This window comes from Chaetodon auriga, chromosome 14 (assembly GCF_051107435.1).
Source record: "Chaetodon auriga isolate fChaAug3 chromosome 14, fChaAug3.hap1, whole genome shotgun sequence".
Classification (NCBI taxonomy): domain Eukaryota; kingdom Metazoa; phylum Chordata; class Actinopteri; order Chaetodontiformes; family Chaetodontidae; genus Chaetodon; species Chaetodon auriga.
In genome coordinates, this window is record NC_135087.1 from 10,165,575 (window position 1) to 10,183,689 (window position 18,115).

Genomic DNA, 18,115 nt, shown 5'->3' on the forward strand with positions numbered 1-18,115 from the left:
GCCTGACCTTCATGACAGACACGTGGATCAATCTGCTCTGTCACCCAGTGTAACCTCTCTGTTATCACTGTACCTTGCAATAAATTCATCATCATGGGTTTCTTGTCTTTCGGTTTCATTTTCGTGGAAAGGATTTTAGCTAGGTGATAAAATACCTCGTAGTGCTCATGAGTGTGATAAACAGCCAGTCGAGCAGGTCCAGCCCACGCAGTCACACAAACACACACACACACACTCACACTGTGAACTGTGTGGTGAACAATTTAGACTAATTATTACGAAACGCTGCTTTATGATGCGTCATTGTAGCACTCTGTTGTGTGATCAAAAACAAAATCTATATTGCTTGGTTGCTCTTCAAAAGTAACATCAGCAGCACCTTGTTCCACCCTGTGAAAGGGAGAGGCTGAAAAGTACAGTTACATGATGTCACCTTGACCGTGTCTTGTCTGACACTCATGTTATTAAAACAGTTCTTTGTGGAGATTCCCCCTGTCAAGCCTTTGTTTTTTCCCTCATTAGGGATCCCTACCTTGTAAAATTCAATAGCGCTTTAATCATATCATTTGACATAAGGCAAAGGTTAGGTTTTAATATGTTACAGTGTCGCTCTCTCAATGTGGGGGAAGGGCCAAAGATATCAAGTAATGAAAGAAAGCTACCAGGCAAGCCCAGACACCTGAGCGCCACAGAAGGGAAGCCAAGCGCAGGTGCATATGAATATGAATGTATGTGTGTGTACATGGTAAACTATATGTTTGCCTTTTATTAGGATTGTTCCTTATGCTAATGTGTTTCAAAAGATGGAGGCACAGTGTGAGAGAGAAACAAAGTGTCAGGAGCTGTAGAATATGAGCTTCTCCTGCAGTTTCCAGAGCTGCAGGTCTGCTCTAGACATTAAAGCAACTCTTGATGTATGAAGAAGCAAAGAACACAAAAATCCATCAGGGCAATAGAAACAGTGAGATGACATATAAGTAAAGACAGGCATGGAAAATGCCTCTTTTTTATGAGGCTGTGTGTCGGTCATGTTTCATCTGTCTTGAGAGGGTTTGGCTCATGCTCAGACAAGTTTCTGTCATTTGGGGAATTTGCCTTAATACATCAAATGATATAAATGCAAATGCATAATACAGACTGCAATCTACTGCATAAGGACGCGGTTGCAGGGAATATAATCTCCTACAGCACAAACTGTAGCACACACAGGCAAGCTGATTCAGGAAGAGCCGTGTTCAAGCCAACATCCTTCCTAATCACAAACATCCTTAACCACCCAGCAACATTAACATGCTGGTTCCAATAAGAAATTGTTGATGAACAGCACAAATTATAATCAAATTCAGCCGCTGATTGTCTTTCAAAAGGAAGCCCACGTGATTTTACTGTTTGTATTTCACATTTTAGGTAGTCTATCTTATCCGGAGCGCCTTGCAGTGGCTGCAGCAGCAGACTAATCTCTGATAATCCTGCAAAGATCACCAAAATTACAAGCAGTACAGAGTGCAAGGATCAGGTCAAGAGTCACCTGACAATATTCTTTTGACTACAAAATGAGCATGTAAGAAATGAAATTGGACCAGAGTAGGAGGATTTAATACCACAATGTGGCACATACCGTTTTCCTACTTTATGTCCTTTTTACAGCAGGGATAAGGATTAATGTGCTTAATTCCCTGTCCTCTCAGAGTGGGTTATGGCCAGTATTTAAACAGATGTAACCCTGATGGATCAAAATGTGGGGCAGCTTGTCATGTAGGGAAACATGCACTTATCCAATGCCATCAACATTGTGCAACATTGTGTAACCTAATATCAGTGTAGAGTGGCGTGCCGATGCTACGTTTGAAGACAGTCTCACTTGTATAATATTGCTGTGAATCAAAATTTGGTAAAATCATGCCTGTGTTTTTAACTTAATGAGTGACTGCCAACAGCTCTTAGTGAGTTGTGAAGGAATGTCCCATGAGAGAGAGAGGGAGAGAGAGAGCTCCAAATCCTTTGATAGGAATAAAAAAAAGTCTTGTCTTACTGTCAGGTCTTCTATTATCTTGATGTACGGAAGCCTCAGCCTGCCTAGCTCACCCTCTCATGGCCCTCTCTCTCTCACTGCAGGGGGGACATTCCTCAAACCTCAGCCTCTGGCATGCGGTAAATCTGCCAGAGAAAGACTTACATTCTCAGGTCTGCCAATAACCCTTTGCCAGGCAAAGACATGCAGCTAAACACTACCTATTTATCACTTCTCAGCCTCATACTTTTCCCTCTGTTGTTCATAAGTGGCCTGAGCATATAGTCAGGTCCTACCGTCTGTAAAATATCCTGCCTAGGCGTTTCATGTCAGCCAGAGGCATGGATCAAGGTGAGGTGAAGGAGCAACTGTAAAAAGGTGTTAATAGGAAGAGCTCCACACAGGCAGCTCACGCCCTTCCTGCCTCCCTGAGGAATGCATGCCTCTCACTCCTGAAGGTATAGTTCTTCCAGGGCAATAGCTAGCAAACCCATTAAAAAAAATAAAAAAAAGGTCCTGGCAGCATGCCCTCTCAGTGTGTCTGCACACCTGGACTGAAAGTACAACCATTCCTTGGGAGAAAAGGATTCCTTGGCCTGACCTGTGCAGCAGTGCAGAACATCAGGGATCACCTGCATGAATCTGTATCTGATTATTTTCCATTTTTTTCTGGGACGTTTAGAGGCCGTATAGAGGAGGATACTTGAGAAAAAGAGTCAAGTGACGTGCAGGCAGAAGCCATAGGCAGGTGGGCAGCCTACAGAAGAATTTGTGAAGCGCGTCAAATTACTGCTAGTGCATCATGGGAGTATATGTTTAAATCCAACAGTTATTTAACATTACACTGCAAAACACTGCAAACCTGGTTCAACTTAAAAATGTAGGTTTGCCTTAAAAATGCTGCCTTAAAATGAACTAAGCTCATGAGTTGAGCTTACTTCACTGAACTTCAGATATTTAAATGCATAAATGATTCAGCACCTGCAACTTCACTGTTTCAGTTCCCTCACACCATCACTTTTTGGCCGAGGCAGGCAGCTCAGCGAAAAAGCTCTAAAAACAACCCCATGCTGTCTGTCCAGCACCAAACAACAGGCAGGAAAAGTGAGCTACTAGCTGGTGAACATAGTATTAGTAGCATTTCGCAGCTAAAGAGCCAGTAATTTCCCTCAGGAGCTGGTGGAGAACAAACACAGAGCTAAAAGAGAGTGAATGGGACTGATAGGGACTGAAGTCTTCATTGTGCTTCACCGTCTTTTCATGACTATCAGAGGAAACTTAGTTTAAAGATTGAAATCACTGTCATGTCTGTGTGGTTTCCTCCAGTTTCTGTTCTCCATGCTAAGATAAGCTAACAGGCTGGCTTAACATTTACTGTTGCTCTCAGCAAGGAAACAAATAACCATCTACGCTGAAATGTCGAATTTTTTTCCTTTAATATTAGAAGACAGCAAGTTTCCATCGCGTGTTTCCTTTAACCACAAGAAATAATGGTCCCTGGAGAGTTTTAACCTTTAAGCAAAGCAGGCTGGGAAGTATGCAAATACACTAATTATGTCTCACTCAGCAGTTCATTTATCCAACTCATTTCAAGTCACATGACTTCAAGTCAGAACAACCCACGTTCATGAGTTTGAGATGTGTCTGAAATCTAGGCTTTTTGAGAAGAAGCAACTTGAAATATGTAAGTAAGCTTAAGCATTTACATGAGGCTAATGATAAAAGAACAACTACACATATCCAATACTGTAGTTTGAACCAAACCACATCTCACAGAAGCTGCTCTGCGTTTCACGACCGAGACAAATCTCCCTCACTTGCTGTGGAATCTTTCGAATCCACACCCAAACCACAAGCGACACGATGTATCGTGAAAGGATTTTTTACAGTGTATACCCACCACTGGCACAGCACGTCTGGCAGTCATGCAGGGCACAACCACCAAAAAGCTCTGCTCTCTTGTTCCACCGCCAAGCCATAATAACAGCAATAAGGTTGGGGAGGCTCGTTAACCTTAATCTAGGAATTACACTGTGGCACCAGGGAGAGGGGGACGTGTTGTGTTGTGTGCTTGTACATAGGAGCTGGAATTAAACATTTACCACAAGAGGGGGGGCTGGAGCTGCTTTGAACTGCACCTAGAGTGAGAGCAGTGGTTCATGCAGTTCACAGAGAGCTGTGTGGAGCCTCACCTGGGCTGAAAATCCCCCCACCACGGTCCCATCTTTGATGCAGGAGAATGCCTTTGCTCCTTTTTGTTAGCCTCTTACTCCCCCGTGTGGTTAAAGTGAATTACTGCACACTTGCCTGAGCTGCTGATGAGTCCAAATAAGAACCACTTCAATCTGATGTTGTTTTATATGTTGTTATTTCCCACTGCTCTGCTTCTATTGTGGGGCTATGTGATTACTCTATATACTTTTCATACATTAAAGTATGTTAATCCCATATCTTTGTTAGAGTTGGAAGTAGTTTATAGACAAGAGGCGCATTTTAACACAGTGTTAAGTGTTTATCATCAAATCAGTGTTTCATCCTTGTGCACATTAGCCTGCGTGTTTGTAAGCATATGAGTTTGTAATGTGCCAACATCAGGAGGCATGGTGATAATAAAATGGGTGCTGGGTTGACCCTCAAAATGCACATCCCTAATGGGCTGTATAAAGAACGATTAGGGCATATTAATGACATTAAATTAAACATCAAACAAATCCGTATTTAGACGAGGTGATTAATCGTCGCCATTCGGACTAATAGCCCCAATCATGATTCACTGAGGGGATGGAAACTTGTTTAATCTGAGGTCTGACAGCCTGTAATTTAATTAGATGCATTAATTAGATGTTTAATGTAGGAGTAAAAGAGAAAATAAAAACACAGAAAGTTGGACAGACTTTTCGGTTCCAGTTTGGGGTAAATTGAAATCAGTGTAGTGATAAGTTAATTGTAGAGGGGAATAAAGTGTGTTTTTAATGCCCAGGAGTGAGCATTACAGGTGAATATGGTAAAAACCAATACATCACCATGAACATGCCCCAGTTGATCACTTACATTAAGACAATTATTTTATGTGCCTTTTTTCTTCAAATATTATGTATATATTCAACTCTTTTCCTCTATGTCCCACAATACAGCATTATACTGCAATAATGACTTATTATAGCATTATAATACCTGGATGTCGTGTGAAATTAAATTTAACTTCCTATGATTCATGTTTATTTTATACTGCATTTTCATTGCAAACCTCATAGCTTCAGCGTTATTATTTTTATGAGGATTTCATTCTCAAGGAAAGTTAAACAATTATTTCCCTTTCTGAAATATGGCCTTGCTATTTGCGCTATAATTTTCACAGAGGAGTCAAATTTTAATCAACTACACCACATTATTGGCATTGTTGATCAATTAGACATATTTTTATGAAATGGGAAATAAAGACTAACTGTAAAACTCCAAGATTGCTCCAAAGTGGCCGTCTTTTTTCGTTTTGATGGACAGGAACCAACGTGGGAAGACACACTGAGGTTTATGAGCGTGTTGCGCCATGTGGGGTTTTCCGAAGGAGACTGAAAGATGTTCACACCTCCTTCATTTTGTCCTTTGAAGCACTCCCACTGACACACAAACACGCCCACTCAGTCAGTTTAACTGTAGTACACGGCGGCTGAGGCGTTCATAGCGTTCTGAGACACATTAGAGGAGAGGAAGCAGCCCGGTAAGTCAACAGCCTGTAATTTGCTTTTTGTCTTTAAAGGAAAGGACGTCATATCGAAGCAGGCAGATGAAGCCCGTTTTAAACTGTGAAGCTGATTGATGAGCTGTGACTTGAATGTTAGCAATCAACCAATAAATTAGAAAGCTTCCGTTTGATAACTACCTTACAAACTGATTATAAAGTTCACCTTTTGTTGTAAAAAATAGTGGACAAAATTATAAGAAGACAATTCACCAGCACCACAAACTGCAGCCTCCGAAATGATCGTACAGGTCAATCAACACCTCTCAGGTGTACCTAATAAATTGGCAACTGAGCGTGCTTCTTTTGAGTATGAGAGCCAACAGAATGCTTTAAGTTGTGGTGGGACGTTACACTGATGTTGATGTCTTTGGTCTAAAACAGACAGAAATGCTGGCCTCAACTACAGAACAGGTCGTCGTAAGAGGAACCTCTGGTCTGGGCTATCCAGCCAGCAATGACTCAACCTTCCTGGACTCGGAGTTTCGTTATGTCCTCTTCCCAGTTGCATATGGCATCATCTTCATCCTGGGCCTCTTCGCCAACCTCTACGTGCTCTTCGTCCTGCGCTGCCTCCGTGAGGCCAAGGCCATGGGTGAAATCCGCATCTACATGACAAACTTGACCATCACTGATCTCCTTTTTGTGTCCGCCCTTCCCTTCTGGATTGGCTATTACAGTCGTCATGGTAACTGGATCTACGCAGACTTCATGTGCCGGCTCACTGGCTCGTTGTTCTTCATCAACACCTACTGCTCCATCCTCTTCCTCGGAGCCATCAGCGTCAACCGATACTGGGCGGTCACGCGGCCTCTGGACGCCGCCTCTTCAGACCACAGGCGTCGTGGGATCATCGTGTGTGTTGTCATCTGGCTGTTGACCGTATCAATGTCTATTCCATATCTGGTGTCTCCAGGGATCCACACTGACGAGAACAACGTCACTCACTGTTTTGAAGGGTACCAGAATCAAACCGATACCGAGAAGAAAACAGTGGCTGCTACTCACTTTGCGATAATTGGATTATTTTTTGTTGTCTTTTTTCTTGTCGTGGTGTGTAATTCCCTCATTGCTCAAGTGCTACTCTCTCAAAGCCCTCCTCAGACAGAACTCAGGTCTGTGACAGTTGTATCTAGAAAGTCCAACCGGACCATGTCCTCATCTCAAAGGCCCAGAGGGGTGAAGCGGAGGGCCCTGCAGATGTTGCTGGCAGTGGTGGGAGTTTTTGTTCTGTGTTTCCTGCCACATCATGTAGTTCAAGGCCCCTGGACCCTGGCGGTGTTGCAGATTGAACAGGGCTGGGGCCACGTAGAGTGGAACCAGAGTACCCGTCAGGCGCTCAACGACGCTCATCAAATCACCTTGCTTCTTATGGGCCTCAACTGCATCTTGGATCCTGTGGTTTATTGTTTTGCCACAAGGAAGTTCAGAAGGTTCATCATGTCCCACGTTAAAAAGTTACGAAAGGGAGAAGGGTGCTCCCAGACGGTCACCTCACAGGTCTCTATGGACAGCAAACATCAGAGCCAGAGACTGCATAGCGAGCACCAACAGCCCGAAATGGATTGATTTAAACGTATGTAATATTTGTATAAAAATGTAGATATATCTTACTTGTGTGTGAAAGACTTCTCTCATTTTACCTCTCATAAAAGACTGAATAACATACAGTACTGTGCTGCATCTATAGCTCATTATCTCTAATTTAGCAGTGGTGCTCCATGTCTTCATAATCTTTCTTAATGTGGTCTCACTTACACCGTTTTGACATTTGATCTTGCATTACCGCAGAAGCTGCGGTCTGAATTGCATCAGTCGCTCTTCCTGTGTGAAGTTAATGCTGAAAAACAGAAGTTTTGCAAGCAGAAAAACATCCGCAAAACACTTCTGATGAGGATAATACAGATATTTTCAGAGCCTAGCCATCTCTTTTTGGGTGTTTAGAGTGGGGCTGCTCACTAGACGACACACACACAGTAAAACGTGTGATCGTGAATTTGTTATCTCCCATCAGTTACAGTTTCTTTTAGCTCTGCCTGGACAAGTTATATCCGGTATTGTGAAAGCAGGGAACAGAAGCAATAATGCTTGAGCTATGTTTCCCCCCTGGCATCCAATATTGTGACATGTCTCACTGTAGAAAATCCCATGATTCACTGCGACAAAGAAAGCTTATTATTATTCAGCTATCTGCTGTATATGTACTGTACTGTTTCTTATATACTGTGAGCTGATAAAAAAAAACAGATTTATGATGTATTTTTTTATCCATGATATTTTGTGATATTTTAATGTTAAAAAGGAAAAGAGGCTGCTTTTACTCCATATCAATCTTATAATTAAAATTTTATCTGTGTGTTTGCTGTATCATGATGATTAAGGCAGCTAATGAGGTTTCAGACATACCAACATCTCCCCATCGACAGATTATGCGATTTGAGACACACAAATTGTAGCAAATTGCAGGTTTTATTAACATGTACAAACACACAGAGAAGGAGGTCTTACTGTTCGGTGGGTACAGTTTCACCCAGATAGAGATGCTAATCTGTGAGTTTGACCACATTCAGATTGTGTTGATAACGTGTGTGAAATTAGATTAAATCAAACAAATACTTTAAGGTAATCCACACACAGACGAGCTGTATATGCAAAACCTCCTCTCTCAGGTTAAAGGCAATGCTGAGCTCCATATGCAGATATTACCTAACTCTAGACTGCTCATCTTTTTATTGCACATCTCCAACCTCCCACGGATGTTCATGACAGACTTGAGTACACATTATCCCCAGTTACATTGGTGGGGTCCAGATCAGTGTAGGCATGGCTGGTGCTTGTGTAATTCATGTACACATCTCCGTCACTGACAGTCTTTGGCAAACCTCCCCTGGTGGGCAGAAAAATGTGATCAGACTGTTAATATATGCAGCCTTCTCACTCAGCTGGCTTACAGCATGTGAACAAACTGCAAATCAACATAATTAACATAAATATAATTTCTTTGCTGGTGGGACTTACTTTGGTGACTTTTCAGGTTCAGGAAAACCTTTAAGAAAACCAAGAAATTATAATCATCCCCAGAACATTTCGTTAAAATTAAGCCCAACAGGAAATGCTCAATGGTGTTCTTTACCTTTAGCTGCAGGGCTGGAGGTGGTCAACGTGGCACCACGTCTTTGCCAGGCCAGCCAAGAAAGAATAGCGATGTTGATGATCAAGGCCAGGAGAGAGAGGAAGAAGGCAGCTACTCCTAAATTGTCACCAACTGTTGTAAGTCAGGGAAACAGCACAGAATTGCAGGAGGAAGGCTTTAGTTGTGGGTCACAGCAAAACTGCATCCCATATTTGTGCATGACAGCTACAAATATCAGGCAGGTATACTAATATCTATACATAAAGTGTCCAAAAAATAACAAGAAAGTTCACTATAGAAATGCAAAAGACATGTTTGAGGTAATTTAAAAACAATTTCAGCATTGCACTCTTTGTCCACCAGAGAGCACTGAAATTCTCCACTCAGTAAATACCTTGGTCACAGTAATGACCCAATTTGAACCTGTAATAATTGATTATTTTCCCTCTTTGGAGCAGTGGAATCACACTGTAAACACTAACATAATGTGTTATCACCTTTTATATTTACATAACAAACTTATGCATTCAGCAGCAGCAACATTAGTATTCATATTCATATTTTCTTTCATAGATCTGGTTTTGGTCTCCACCAGCTCCTGAGGTAAATGCTATATCTGTCTCTTAAAGCTGCTAAACGCTGGACACCAGCTGGTTGCTAACTGGTAGCAGGTACAAGGTTTTTAGAGTCTTTTTGCTGCCTGCAGTTGTCAGAGACAACGCTGTGAGCGATGAGAAGGAACAAAAACAAGCTGATGCAATAGAGCTGCATAGGCCTGAGGGGAACTTCAGGGTCAAGTGATAGCATGACTGTTGTTTTTCTCACTACCAGCTACCCCTTTCACATAAAAGAAATCATGTGGTCCATCCTTGAATACAGTTTCAAGACCGGTATCAACCTCAAAGTCCAGTATTACTGTAGTGTTTTCCCCTCGGTACCTTCTTAAATATCCTGTACATCCTCACATAATATTCATGTTTATATACATGTATTAAAACAAAATCTCACTGTGCAGACCTTTTAATTCTTTACATAGTTTTCATTCAGTAATGCAGCAAATCATAACAGACCACCAACCTGTTGCATGCATGGAGACGATATAGACCATGTGGTCACGGCTCACGCTCGTCTGAGATAACAGGCTCATGGCACGGCAGCGGTAACGTCCGCTCTGCCGCGGCTCAGTGAGGGTCAGATCTCTACCTCTGCTCACTTCTCGCCAGGTCTGATTTTCCATACGTTCCCAGAACCAAGTGACTGAGTCTGGCATGGTGAAGGCGCTGCAGTGCAGGTCGACTCTTCGACCCTCTGCAACTGGGTAGTCTGGTGTGGCCAGCAGCTGCAGAGCTGATAGCTTTTCTGGGGACGAATGGAGGAAGATGGATGAAGGAAAGACAGAGTAGAGCTAAAACAGTTACAGACAGAAGATACTGCTACTGCATACATTTTCAGCAACACTCTTGGGTCTAAGGATGGCAATGTCTGTTTGTAGATAGGAGCTAAACATTACACTTAAAACTGACAATCCATCTGTAGCTCACATCAATTTACTTATAAATTATGGGTCAACCGTGGGTGAATTCAGCTGCTGTGGTGCTGTGTTTTGCTCTCGACTGTAACAGCAAAGCATTTTGAATTGGCCTCTTCTTCATGGCAACAGTGGTTGAAAGGCAAGGGTATTGCAGTATTTAGACCCATCCGCGGTGCTAAAATTACAGGCAAAACATGATAAATGATACTGAAATACTTAAAACTGGTCGCCATAACGAACCTATAAGATCACACCTACAAAACATCAGCATGTTAGCACAGTCATTGTGAACAAACATATTAACATTTAGCATTTAGCTAACATGCTAATTCACATCTACCTACATGTCTATTGTGACTGTAGACTCTTGCCTTGTTTTTATTGGCTTCATGTGATTGTAATTACTAAAGAATCACTTTCCATATTACCCTCTGTGGTCATTGCAGGTGTAGTCAGACGGAGAGTATAGACCACAGGCTGTGTTATACTCCAGGATTTCACTGTAAGAGCAACAAGAGCACAAAACAAGCACAAATAAATGTAACAGCACAGTTGAAACCGATGCTCTGGATTCTGTTATTGCATTCACTAATAAAAATGTCCTTACCTGTACACTCACACAACAGAAGCAGGAGACAAAAGCTAAGCATGTTGTTTAGAGATGAACAAAAATTAAATACCACGCTCACTTAAAGGCAAACAGGTGCAAGAATGAATCAAGTGCTATAATCAAAGCCCAGGTGAGAATGGAGGAACTGAAAGCAGGGAAGTCTCAAGTTCCTTTTTCCAAATGCTCAACAAAACAACAGTGCAAAAGTAATTATTATCATTCCCCAATTTTTTTATGCAAGGCAAGCAGCAGAACGTGATGTGTCCGCCTCCTTTACCTTTTGGTAATTGATTTTGAAATAGGAATAGGAAAAACTGTCAGGACATAAAAGCACAAAACCCTTGCTAAAAAAAACCAGCAACCCAAATACAAATGCACAAATTAGCATAAAGAAAATCATAATTAAATCTAATCTCACCTTTGAAAGCCTTCAGTCTGTAACATTTAAAATCTGTCAATCAGTTTATGACCTGCAGGAAAAGCAGTTAACCAGACTCCACAGAACTTTTAATGGTTTTTTTAAATTCCAGAGCTGGCGGGCAAGTCTATCAGAATCTCAGCACACTTGGTTTTGAACATTTCGTATCACCGACAGTGGTCACCTTCAGGCTCAAGCTGCTGATGACAGCTAAGATTGTTGCTGTTGGACAGTTTGACATCAGACCTCTCACCCGAGGCAAACTCTCACCGGCTGCAAGAGCAGGTCAGGACAAACAAGTGGATTTTATACGGCTCTGCAAAAAGCACAGAAGTTAAAGACCAATATATCAAGCTGTTTTTAAGTTTCTAATGCACGGTTTGTGGTGTTACATTGTTAGGTGTTCTTCTTACTTTGCCTTCCCTTTGCACAACTGCAATGGTAGCAAAATTCTCTTTTATGACCACTCGTTTTCATCACTTTGTGAGGACACTGAATATTTCTCAAAGTTTTAAAGAACCATTGTGTTGCATTTGGTGGCTTCAAGCTGAGACGTTGCAGATTGCAACCAGCTGAAAAGCCGTCGCCTCAATCCACAGTGGCTGCTAAAATTGCAAAAGCTGCTCTCTGGAGCCAGTGTTTGGTTTGCTCGTTCTGGGCTGCTGTAGAAACATGGTGGTGCAACATGGCGGACTCTGTGGAAGAGGACCTGCTCCCACTGCCAATACATCGCCCAAATCCTCCACTGGACCTTCAACACCAAAATAAATCTTGTCCTCACATGGAAGAGAGGTCACATTGTGTTTATGCACAGAGCCTTTTGTCCTCACAGTGCAAGTGGGAACATGTTTTGGATCCTTGCTTCCTGGCATTAATCCTTTATCGTTATCCGTCTCTCTCGACATTCCTATTTTATTTGGTACTGAAGCTGTCTGATGGCCCAGTGTGCTGAACTGTACTCTGCCACTATAACTCATGGCAATAGTCTAGAACTACGTATGTAACAATATACATTGCTTTGGGACAAGGCATGAACAAGGTTACACTTCAGTTATGTCCCTGAAACGTGGGAAAAGGTTCCTCTTGCATCATGAAATCAAAGCAACAGCTGCTGTTTCTCACTGCACAGCAAAACCGTCCAGGGAGACAGAGAAGAGCTTCATAACACAAAGCAGTGAAGGATGTAATCAGAACTGACACTGAAGTAAGTGCAATAGCACCATGTAAAAGACACTATTACAAGTAAAAAACATGCATTCAGCTTGGGTAAAAAGTGTTAAAAGTGAAGTAGTATCAAATAGTAATACTTGAGTAAATGTCCACTAAATTCTACCTAAATGCAGTAATTTATTTTAGGCATTTAACTTCTTTCTACTGACGTTTCTCCTTGTGTCAGGAGCAGCCTCCTACGGAAGCAAATAAGGCTCATTAGCATTTTGAGCTTGTCAAACGGTGATCACAAATAATTTCTCAGCCTGCAGTTGTTTGTCACCTTTTGTGTGCATGTGAAAAAAATGTATCTGAATGTGTGAATTTGTAAAAAAGAAAAAAAATTGTGAATGTGTAATTAAGTTTTGCAGCAGTAGAAACATTTTGTGCACGTGGGAAAAAGGTTTTGTGCATATGAAAGCTTCTCATGTTGCGTACTCCAGAACAAGAATGCAAATATTTATGCTGCAAAACTTTATTACACATTCACAAACTTTATTTTTCAAATTCACACATTCAGACAGTTGCACACAATTTTCTCACATGCACACAAAAGGTGATAAACAACTGCTGAGGAAGTCGCCTGCTCAAAATAGTAATGACCCTTATTTGCTTCCATACATAGACTTCCAATAGTTTAACACTCTATATATTACTTTTTAATGGTGAACAGTCGTGACACATCCTGCATCAATTCACGCACTAACTAACGTGTTTTGTACTCATTGAAAAGTGTTACCACCCACAAGCAGGAATCAGCTTTATTTTCCTGTGAGTTTTCTGTGAATTCTGCGAGACAGTTGTGTGAGTGCAGCTTTATTTAGCTCATGCATGACAAGATTGCCAGTTTTAAACAATGGTTCTTCTTCCTCTTCTTTGTTTTGTCACAATATAAACAGCGCAAATCAGGATTGACGTCAGAGTTATGTCTGACGTCGAAATGCACAAAGACAGAACAAGTTGGTTTCATTTCCACATGGTTACAGCGGATTTTTGAAATAGGCACAAATGAAGTTACACAACAAACCTCGCTCAATGGGGTCTGAGCAGCGTCGAATTCAAATGTTGATTGTTTTGAGCGATATGCAAACGGTCAACTTGTGCAAATACATTCTGATCACTTTCGCTGATATAATCTGAAACCTTATTTCCTGAAATGTTGTTTCTTTCTTTTGCAGTGAAAGAGATACAGTGTTCGACAGTATTTCGCCACATACCCTGAGCCAATCTGTGACTTCCTCTTAATGAAGTTGTGTACACCAGAGGGGACAGAGGAACCTCTCTCTCTCTCTGAGAGGAAGATAGATAGTGATAGTGGATAATTATCTACGTCTGCTCTCGTGTGTGTGTGTGATTTGGGCACATAAGTGTGTATGCATGAGTGTGTGTCTTTTCCCCAAGTCATTATTCTTCATTATTCTTCTATTATTCATTATTCATTCATTATTCTGCCTGTACCGCTGGCTACAGTCATGCCTGTTGGTTTGCACTGCAGACACCACTGTGGCCCTTTTGCCAATAGAAAGCAGTAGAGTAATGGGATGAAGTCTAAGTGATGTGTGCATGTGCACATACATATACATATCTGTAGTATTGTTCTGTATATTTGTGTCTGTTTTTACTGACTTGGACAAATGCAAATAACATATTTTATGTTTATTGACTACCTCCATGAATATTGACTGTATTGATCTCTAGGGGGCAGATTTTTGACTGAAGAAGCTGATTTGTGACCAGTGGGAGGGTGAGCAACAGTTATTATTTGACTTTTTTCTTTTGATAAATATTAGCAAGCAAAAACACATATATCTACATTTCCACAATAAGTGTGTCTACAGTATGATTAGGGTGTTGTGCACAGGCTACCCAAGTATGCTATTGTCTTCTGAAAAGATACAAATATTGTTATTATTATTAACAGGAGGATACAATTCATCAATCCAGCTGCTCAGAAAAAAAACACACCATGCACATTCTCATTTTACATTAAACAAAGAAATCAATGGCAACAATGAACAGCTGTGATTGGATTATGGATCAACGTGGTCCCTGCAAACAGCAGATGTCTAACATGCTATTTTTGGAAAAGAGTTTCAAAGTCTGAATTATCTCCCTTCGTCTCGTCTTGATGGAGGATTTATTGGTCATGGAGACAAACAAGTCTGTTAAAGCGAATCATTTTAGGTGAACAGCAGGCTCTGTGGTCACAAGTGACAATTACAGATTAACGATAAATGCTAAAATGTAGTGTCACAGCACCAAAGGTAGTTAAAAGTCAGCAGACAGACTCATTAACGTCAGTTGCGCAGCAATCTGAAATTTGCTAACATGAGCCAACATAAGCTAAAGCTTTGGCAGCAGGAGCCAGCCTCAAGCGGCCATTTGAGCTTGACCAAAACAATAGAGCTGCAGGCCGAATACCAAACCAATGAGCTGGGAGTCGTTATAAAGCTCTGTAAAGCTGGGGGGAGCTCCAGATTCAGGTGCACACTGTCACACTGTTTTCACATTGTTATTTGATCCATAAAATATCCATTGTAGCTACAAGGCAGACAGTGAGGCTACAGAACAAACCCTTTGAGATTACATATCAGGCGGCCCTGAAGCTCTGTTTCATCATTTAAAAAACTGGTGAAAGTGTGAAAAGTACCACCTTCGTGCTGGATTTACCATTTTCCCGAGCAGCTGCAGGCCCCCCGGGAGTGAGAGCTTTAACTGAACACATACAGCTATAAGCCACTGGGTGGTGCTCAGCACTCACAGTTTCCAGCCCTTCCTATTTGCTCATGCATGAAAGCCTCAGACTGTACAGTGGGCTTCATTTCAGGCTTTTTTCCCCCTGATCCCCAACCATCAGTCTGCAATCTTAGCTGCTTGATATGAGTGGCTATAGGTCATGTTCCTGTTAACCGTGTAACTACGGAGAAATCCATCAGGCAGGTGTTCCAGAGCACTGCAAGATTGGAAAATGTCACTTTGCAGCGGATATAGTGAGTGTACATAGGACATAACAAGCATTTTGGTTTGGTTTTTAAATTTAGACGGTGTGATGTTTTTCAGATTTTAACACACAATCAGTCACAGTCAGCTGGGTGTTAGATACTGTAATAAATCTCCATGTATTAGAAGACTATTTTCTGGTTCATAGGTGAATTTCCTTCACACATTTGTCTAGACACTCGCCTTCAGTGTTAGTGTGACAGTCTCCAGCTCTGGGATGTTTTTCAGTTCACACTTGAATTGCTGTTTGTCTCTGTGTTCTGAACATTAGCCCTGTGGGGGGATTACAGTCACTCTGTTACGAGGGAGAAATAGATTATCGTGCTGTTGAGTGGAGAAAGCATGAGATCCAGTCAGAGATTTCCTCTTGGAGACAGTGGTTCTGATCACCCAAATGAAATATGAAGGCACTGTGCGTGTGTGCGAGCAGAAAGACGGAGGAGTGCACTCATCCCTGCATCATTTTTTGATGGATAAGTTTCCTCCCTCCTCTCGTCATGCGTTGGTTGTCACCATGATGACGAGTGGCTTCCTTCTGCTTTTCTGACGGGCGGTGGGATGTGACAGTCGTACGGGCAGCTGCCAGCATGCGTCTCACTGCGCTTCCTCCCACAGACGCTCCCCCAATGCCTCGATTACCCCCCCCCCCCCCGCAGTTCAAATGATAAACTCCTCACTTATTGTCCATTTTACCAGTCCTCTCCTCAACGATGCGCAGTAACGCATCTTAAACTAAAAATATCATCTCTTTCTCCCCCATCTCCCTCAGCTGACCCGCGTGGTGCTTCTGAAATAATAACAGCATTGAGAGCAGCAACAGCAGTGACAAGAGCTATTACAACACCACGCACAACACAACAACAGAGGACAGACAGCACTCAACTCCAGATGGGCGCTTCCTGTGCCAGGCAGGAAATGGCACAGAGCTCCCTCGCCATCATATTTCATTTTAGCAGAGAACAGAGATGATCATCACTTCATCTTCGGCACATCCATCCCCCAACGGGTGAGCTGTAAATTCATTTCAGTCTTTTTTGTTCTCCTTCTCTGCGTGGATCCCACTTGGGTTGTTGTCATCATTGGTGAGAAATACTGGGCATTCAGACTCCAGTATTTTGCCTCAGAGCCTTTCCTCCGCCTGCTGTGGCGTCTCTCTCTGGGTGGAATAGAGATGATTCCATCAAGGCTGACCACACACAGATGCACACAACTGCATGAAATGTGTGCTCATGTGCAGACAAACACACTTTAATGCACATGTAGACAACACAAATGCTCTGTTAACCATCCCTGCAAATAAACTGTATTCCATGTTATTTTCATCAAAGCGCGCTCCACTGATTTCACTCATGGGGGTGAGTTTACTTGCTGAATTGCATTATGGGAATTGTCTGACTTCTGATCATTTTTGTGGAAGTTTTTGGGAACTGAGGAGACCATGTGCTTTAACTCAGAAAGTGGCTCGTTTTCCCATTCTTGCTTGATGTACGATTTCAGCTGCTCAACAGTTCAGGGCCTCCTATTTTACGTTTCGTAATGCGCCAAACATTTTCATTGGGTGACAAGTCGGCACTGCCGGCGGGTCAGTTTAGCACCTGGGCTCTTTTTCTACACAGCCATGCTGTTGAAAAACTCACAGAATGTGGTTTGACTTGGTCTTGCTGAAATAAGCTGGGTCTTCCCTGAAAAACATGTCAGCTATTTGGCAGCATATGTTGCTCCAAAACCTGAATGTGTGGTTCGCATTAATGGTGCCTTCCCATGCCATGTGCACTATTGCCCCCCCCATACACATCACACACAAAGTTTTTTCTTTGCTTGGTAGAGTTTCAACTGGGAGCAGCGACAAACTGCGTTCACAGACAATGGTTTTTGGAGGAACACTGTGGTGAAGCCCTCCCCATCTTTCCTTCAGAAAGACTCAGGCGCTCTGGGAGGCTCTTTTTTTTTTTTTTTACACCCAGTCATATTACTCACCTGTTGCCAGTTAACCTAATTAACTGTGAGATGTTCCACCAGGTGTTTTCTTTCAGCATTTCACAACTCTTCCTGTCTTGTCGCCGCTGTCCCAACTTTTCTGAAATGTGTTGCTGGTGTCAAATTCTAAATGAGGATGTAACGTTTAAAAAAACTGTGAAACTTCTCAGTCTCAACATTTGACGTGTTGTCTCTGTGCTATTTTGAACTAAACTATTGGATTTCAGTGTTTTGCAAATCATCACATTCTGTTTCTATTTACATTTTAACAGTGGCCCAACTTTTCTGGAAAGGGAGTTGTGGGACCAACACAGTACTGGGTTAATATTAGCCAGTACCAATGGGTTCTTTTGACCCACTGTTAGTATTATTTTAATATTTCTTTTGGGTTATTTGCCCACACTAAAACTTTGCTTTTGGACTGCAAAAATGCAAGACTGCATTACTGGAGAATAACTTTAACATGTTTTTTGTGACATTTTCCCTT

General features: G+C 41.9%; 2 protein-coding genes across 2 annotated transcripts; one reads left to right on the forward strand and one right to left on the reverse strand.

Moving 5' to 3' along the window:
• Window positions 1-5,701: 5,701 nt before the first annotated feature.
• On the forward strand, window positions 5,702-8,100 carry ptafr (platelet-activating factor receptor). Its single transcript, XM_076748018.1, has 2 exons — window positions 5,702-5,729; window positions 6,135-8,100. Exon 2 carries the CDS (start codon window positions 6,141-6,143, stop codon window positions 7,317-7,319), a length of 1,179 nt encoding a protein of 392 aa, XP_076604133.1. The 5' UTR covers window positions 5,702-5,729; window positions 6,135-6,140; the 3' UTR covers window positions 7,320-8,100.
• Window positions 8,101-8,510: 410 nt separating this feature from the next.
• LOC143331297 (uncharacterized) lies at window positions 8,511-11,108 on the reverse strand. Its single transcript, XM_076748019.1, has 6 exons — window positions 11,022-11,108; window positions 10,843-10,914; window positions 9,961-10,242; window positions 8,884-9,015; window positions 8,769-8,796; window positions 8,511-8,637 (listed from the first exon to the last, which is right to left on the reverse strand). The coding sequence occupies exons 1-6, from the start codon at window positions 11,062-11,064 to the stop codon at window positions 8,511-8,513; spliced, it is 684 nt and encodes a 227-aa protein (XP_076604134.1). The 5' UTR covers window positions 11,065-11,108.
• Between the last annotated feature and the right edge of the window lie 7,007 nt (window positions 11,109-18,115).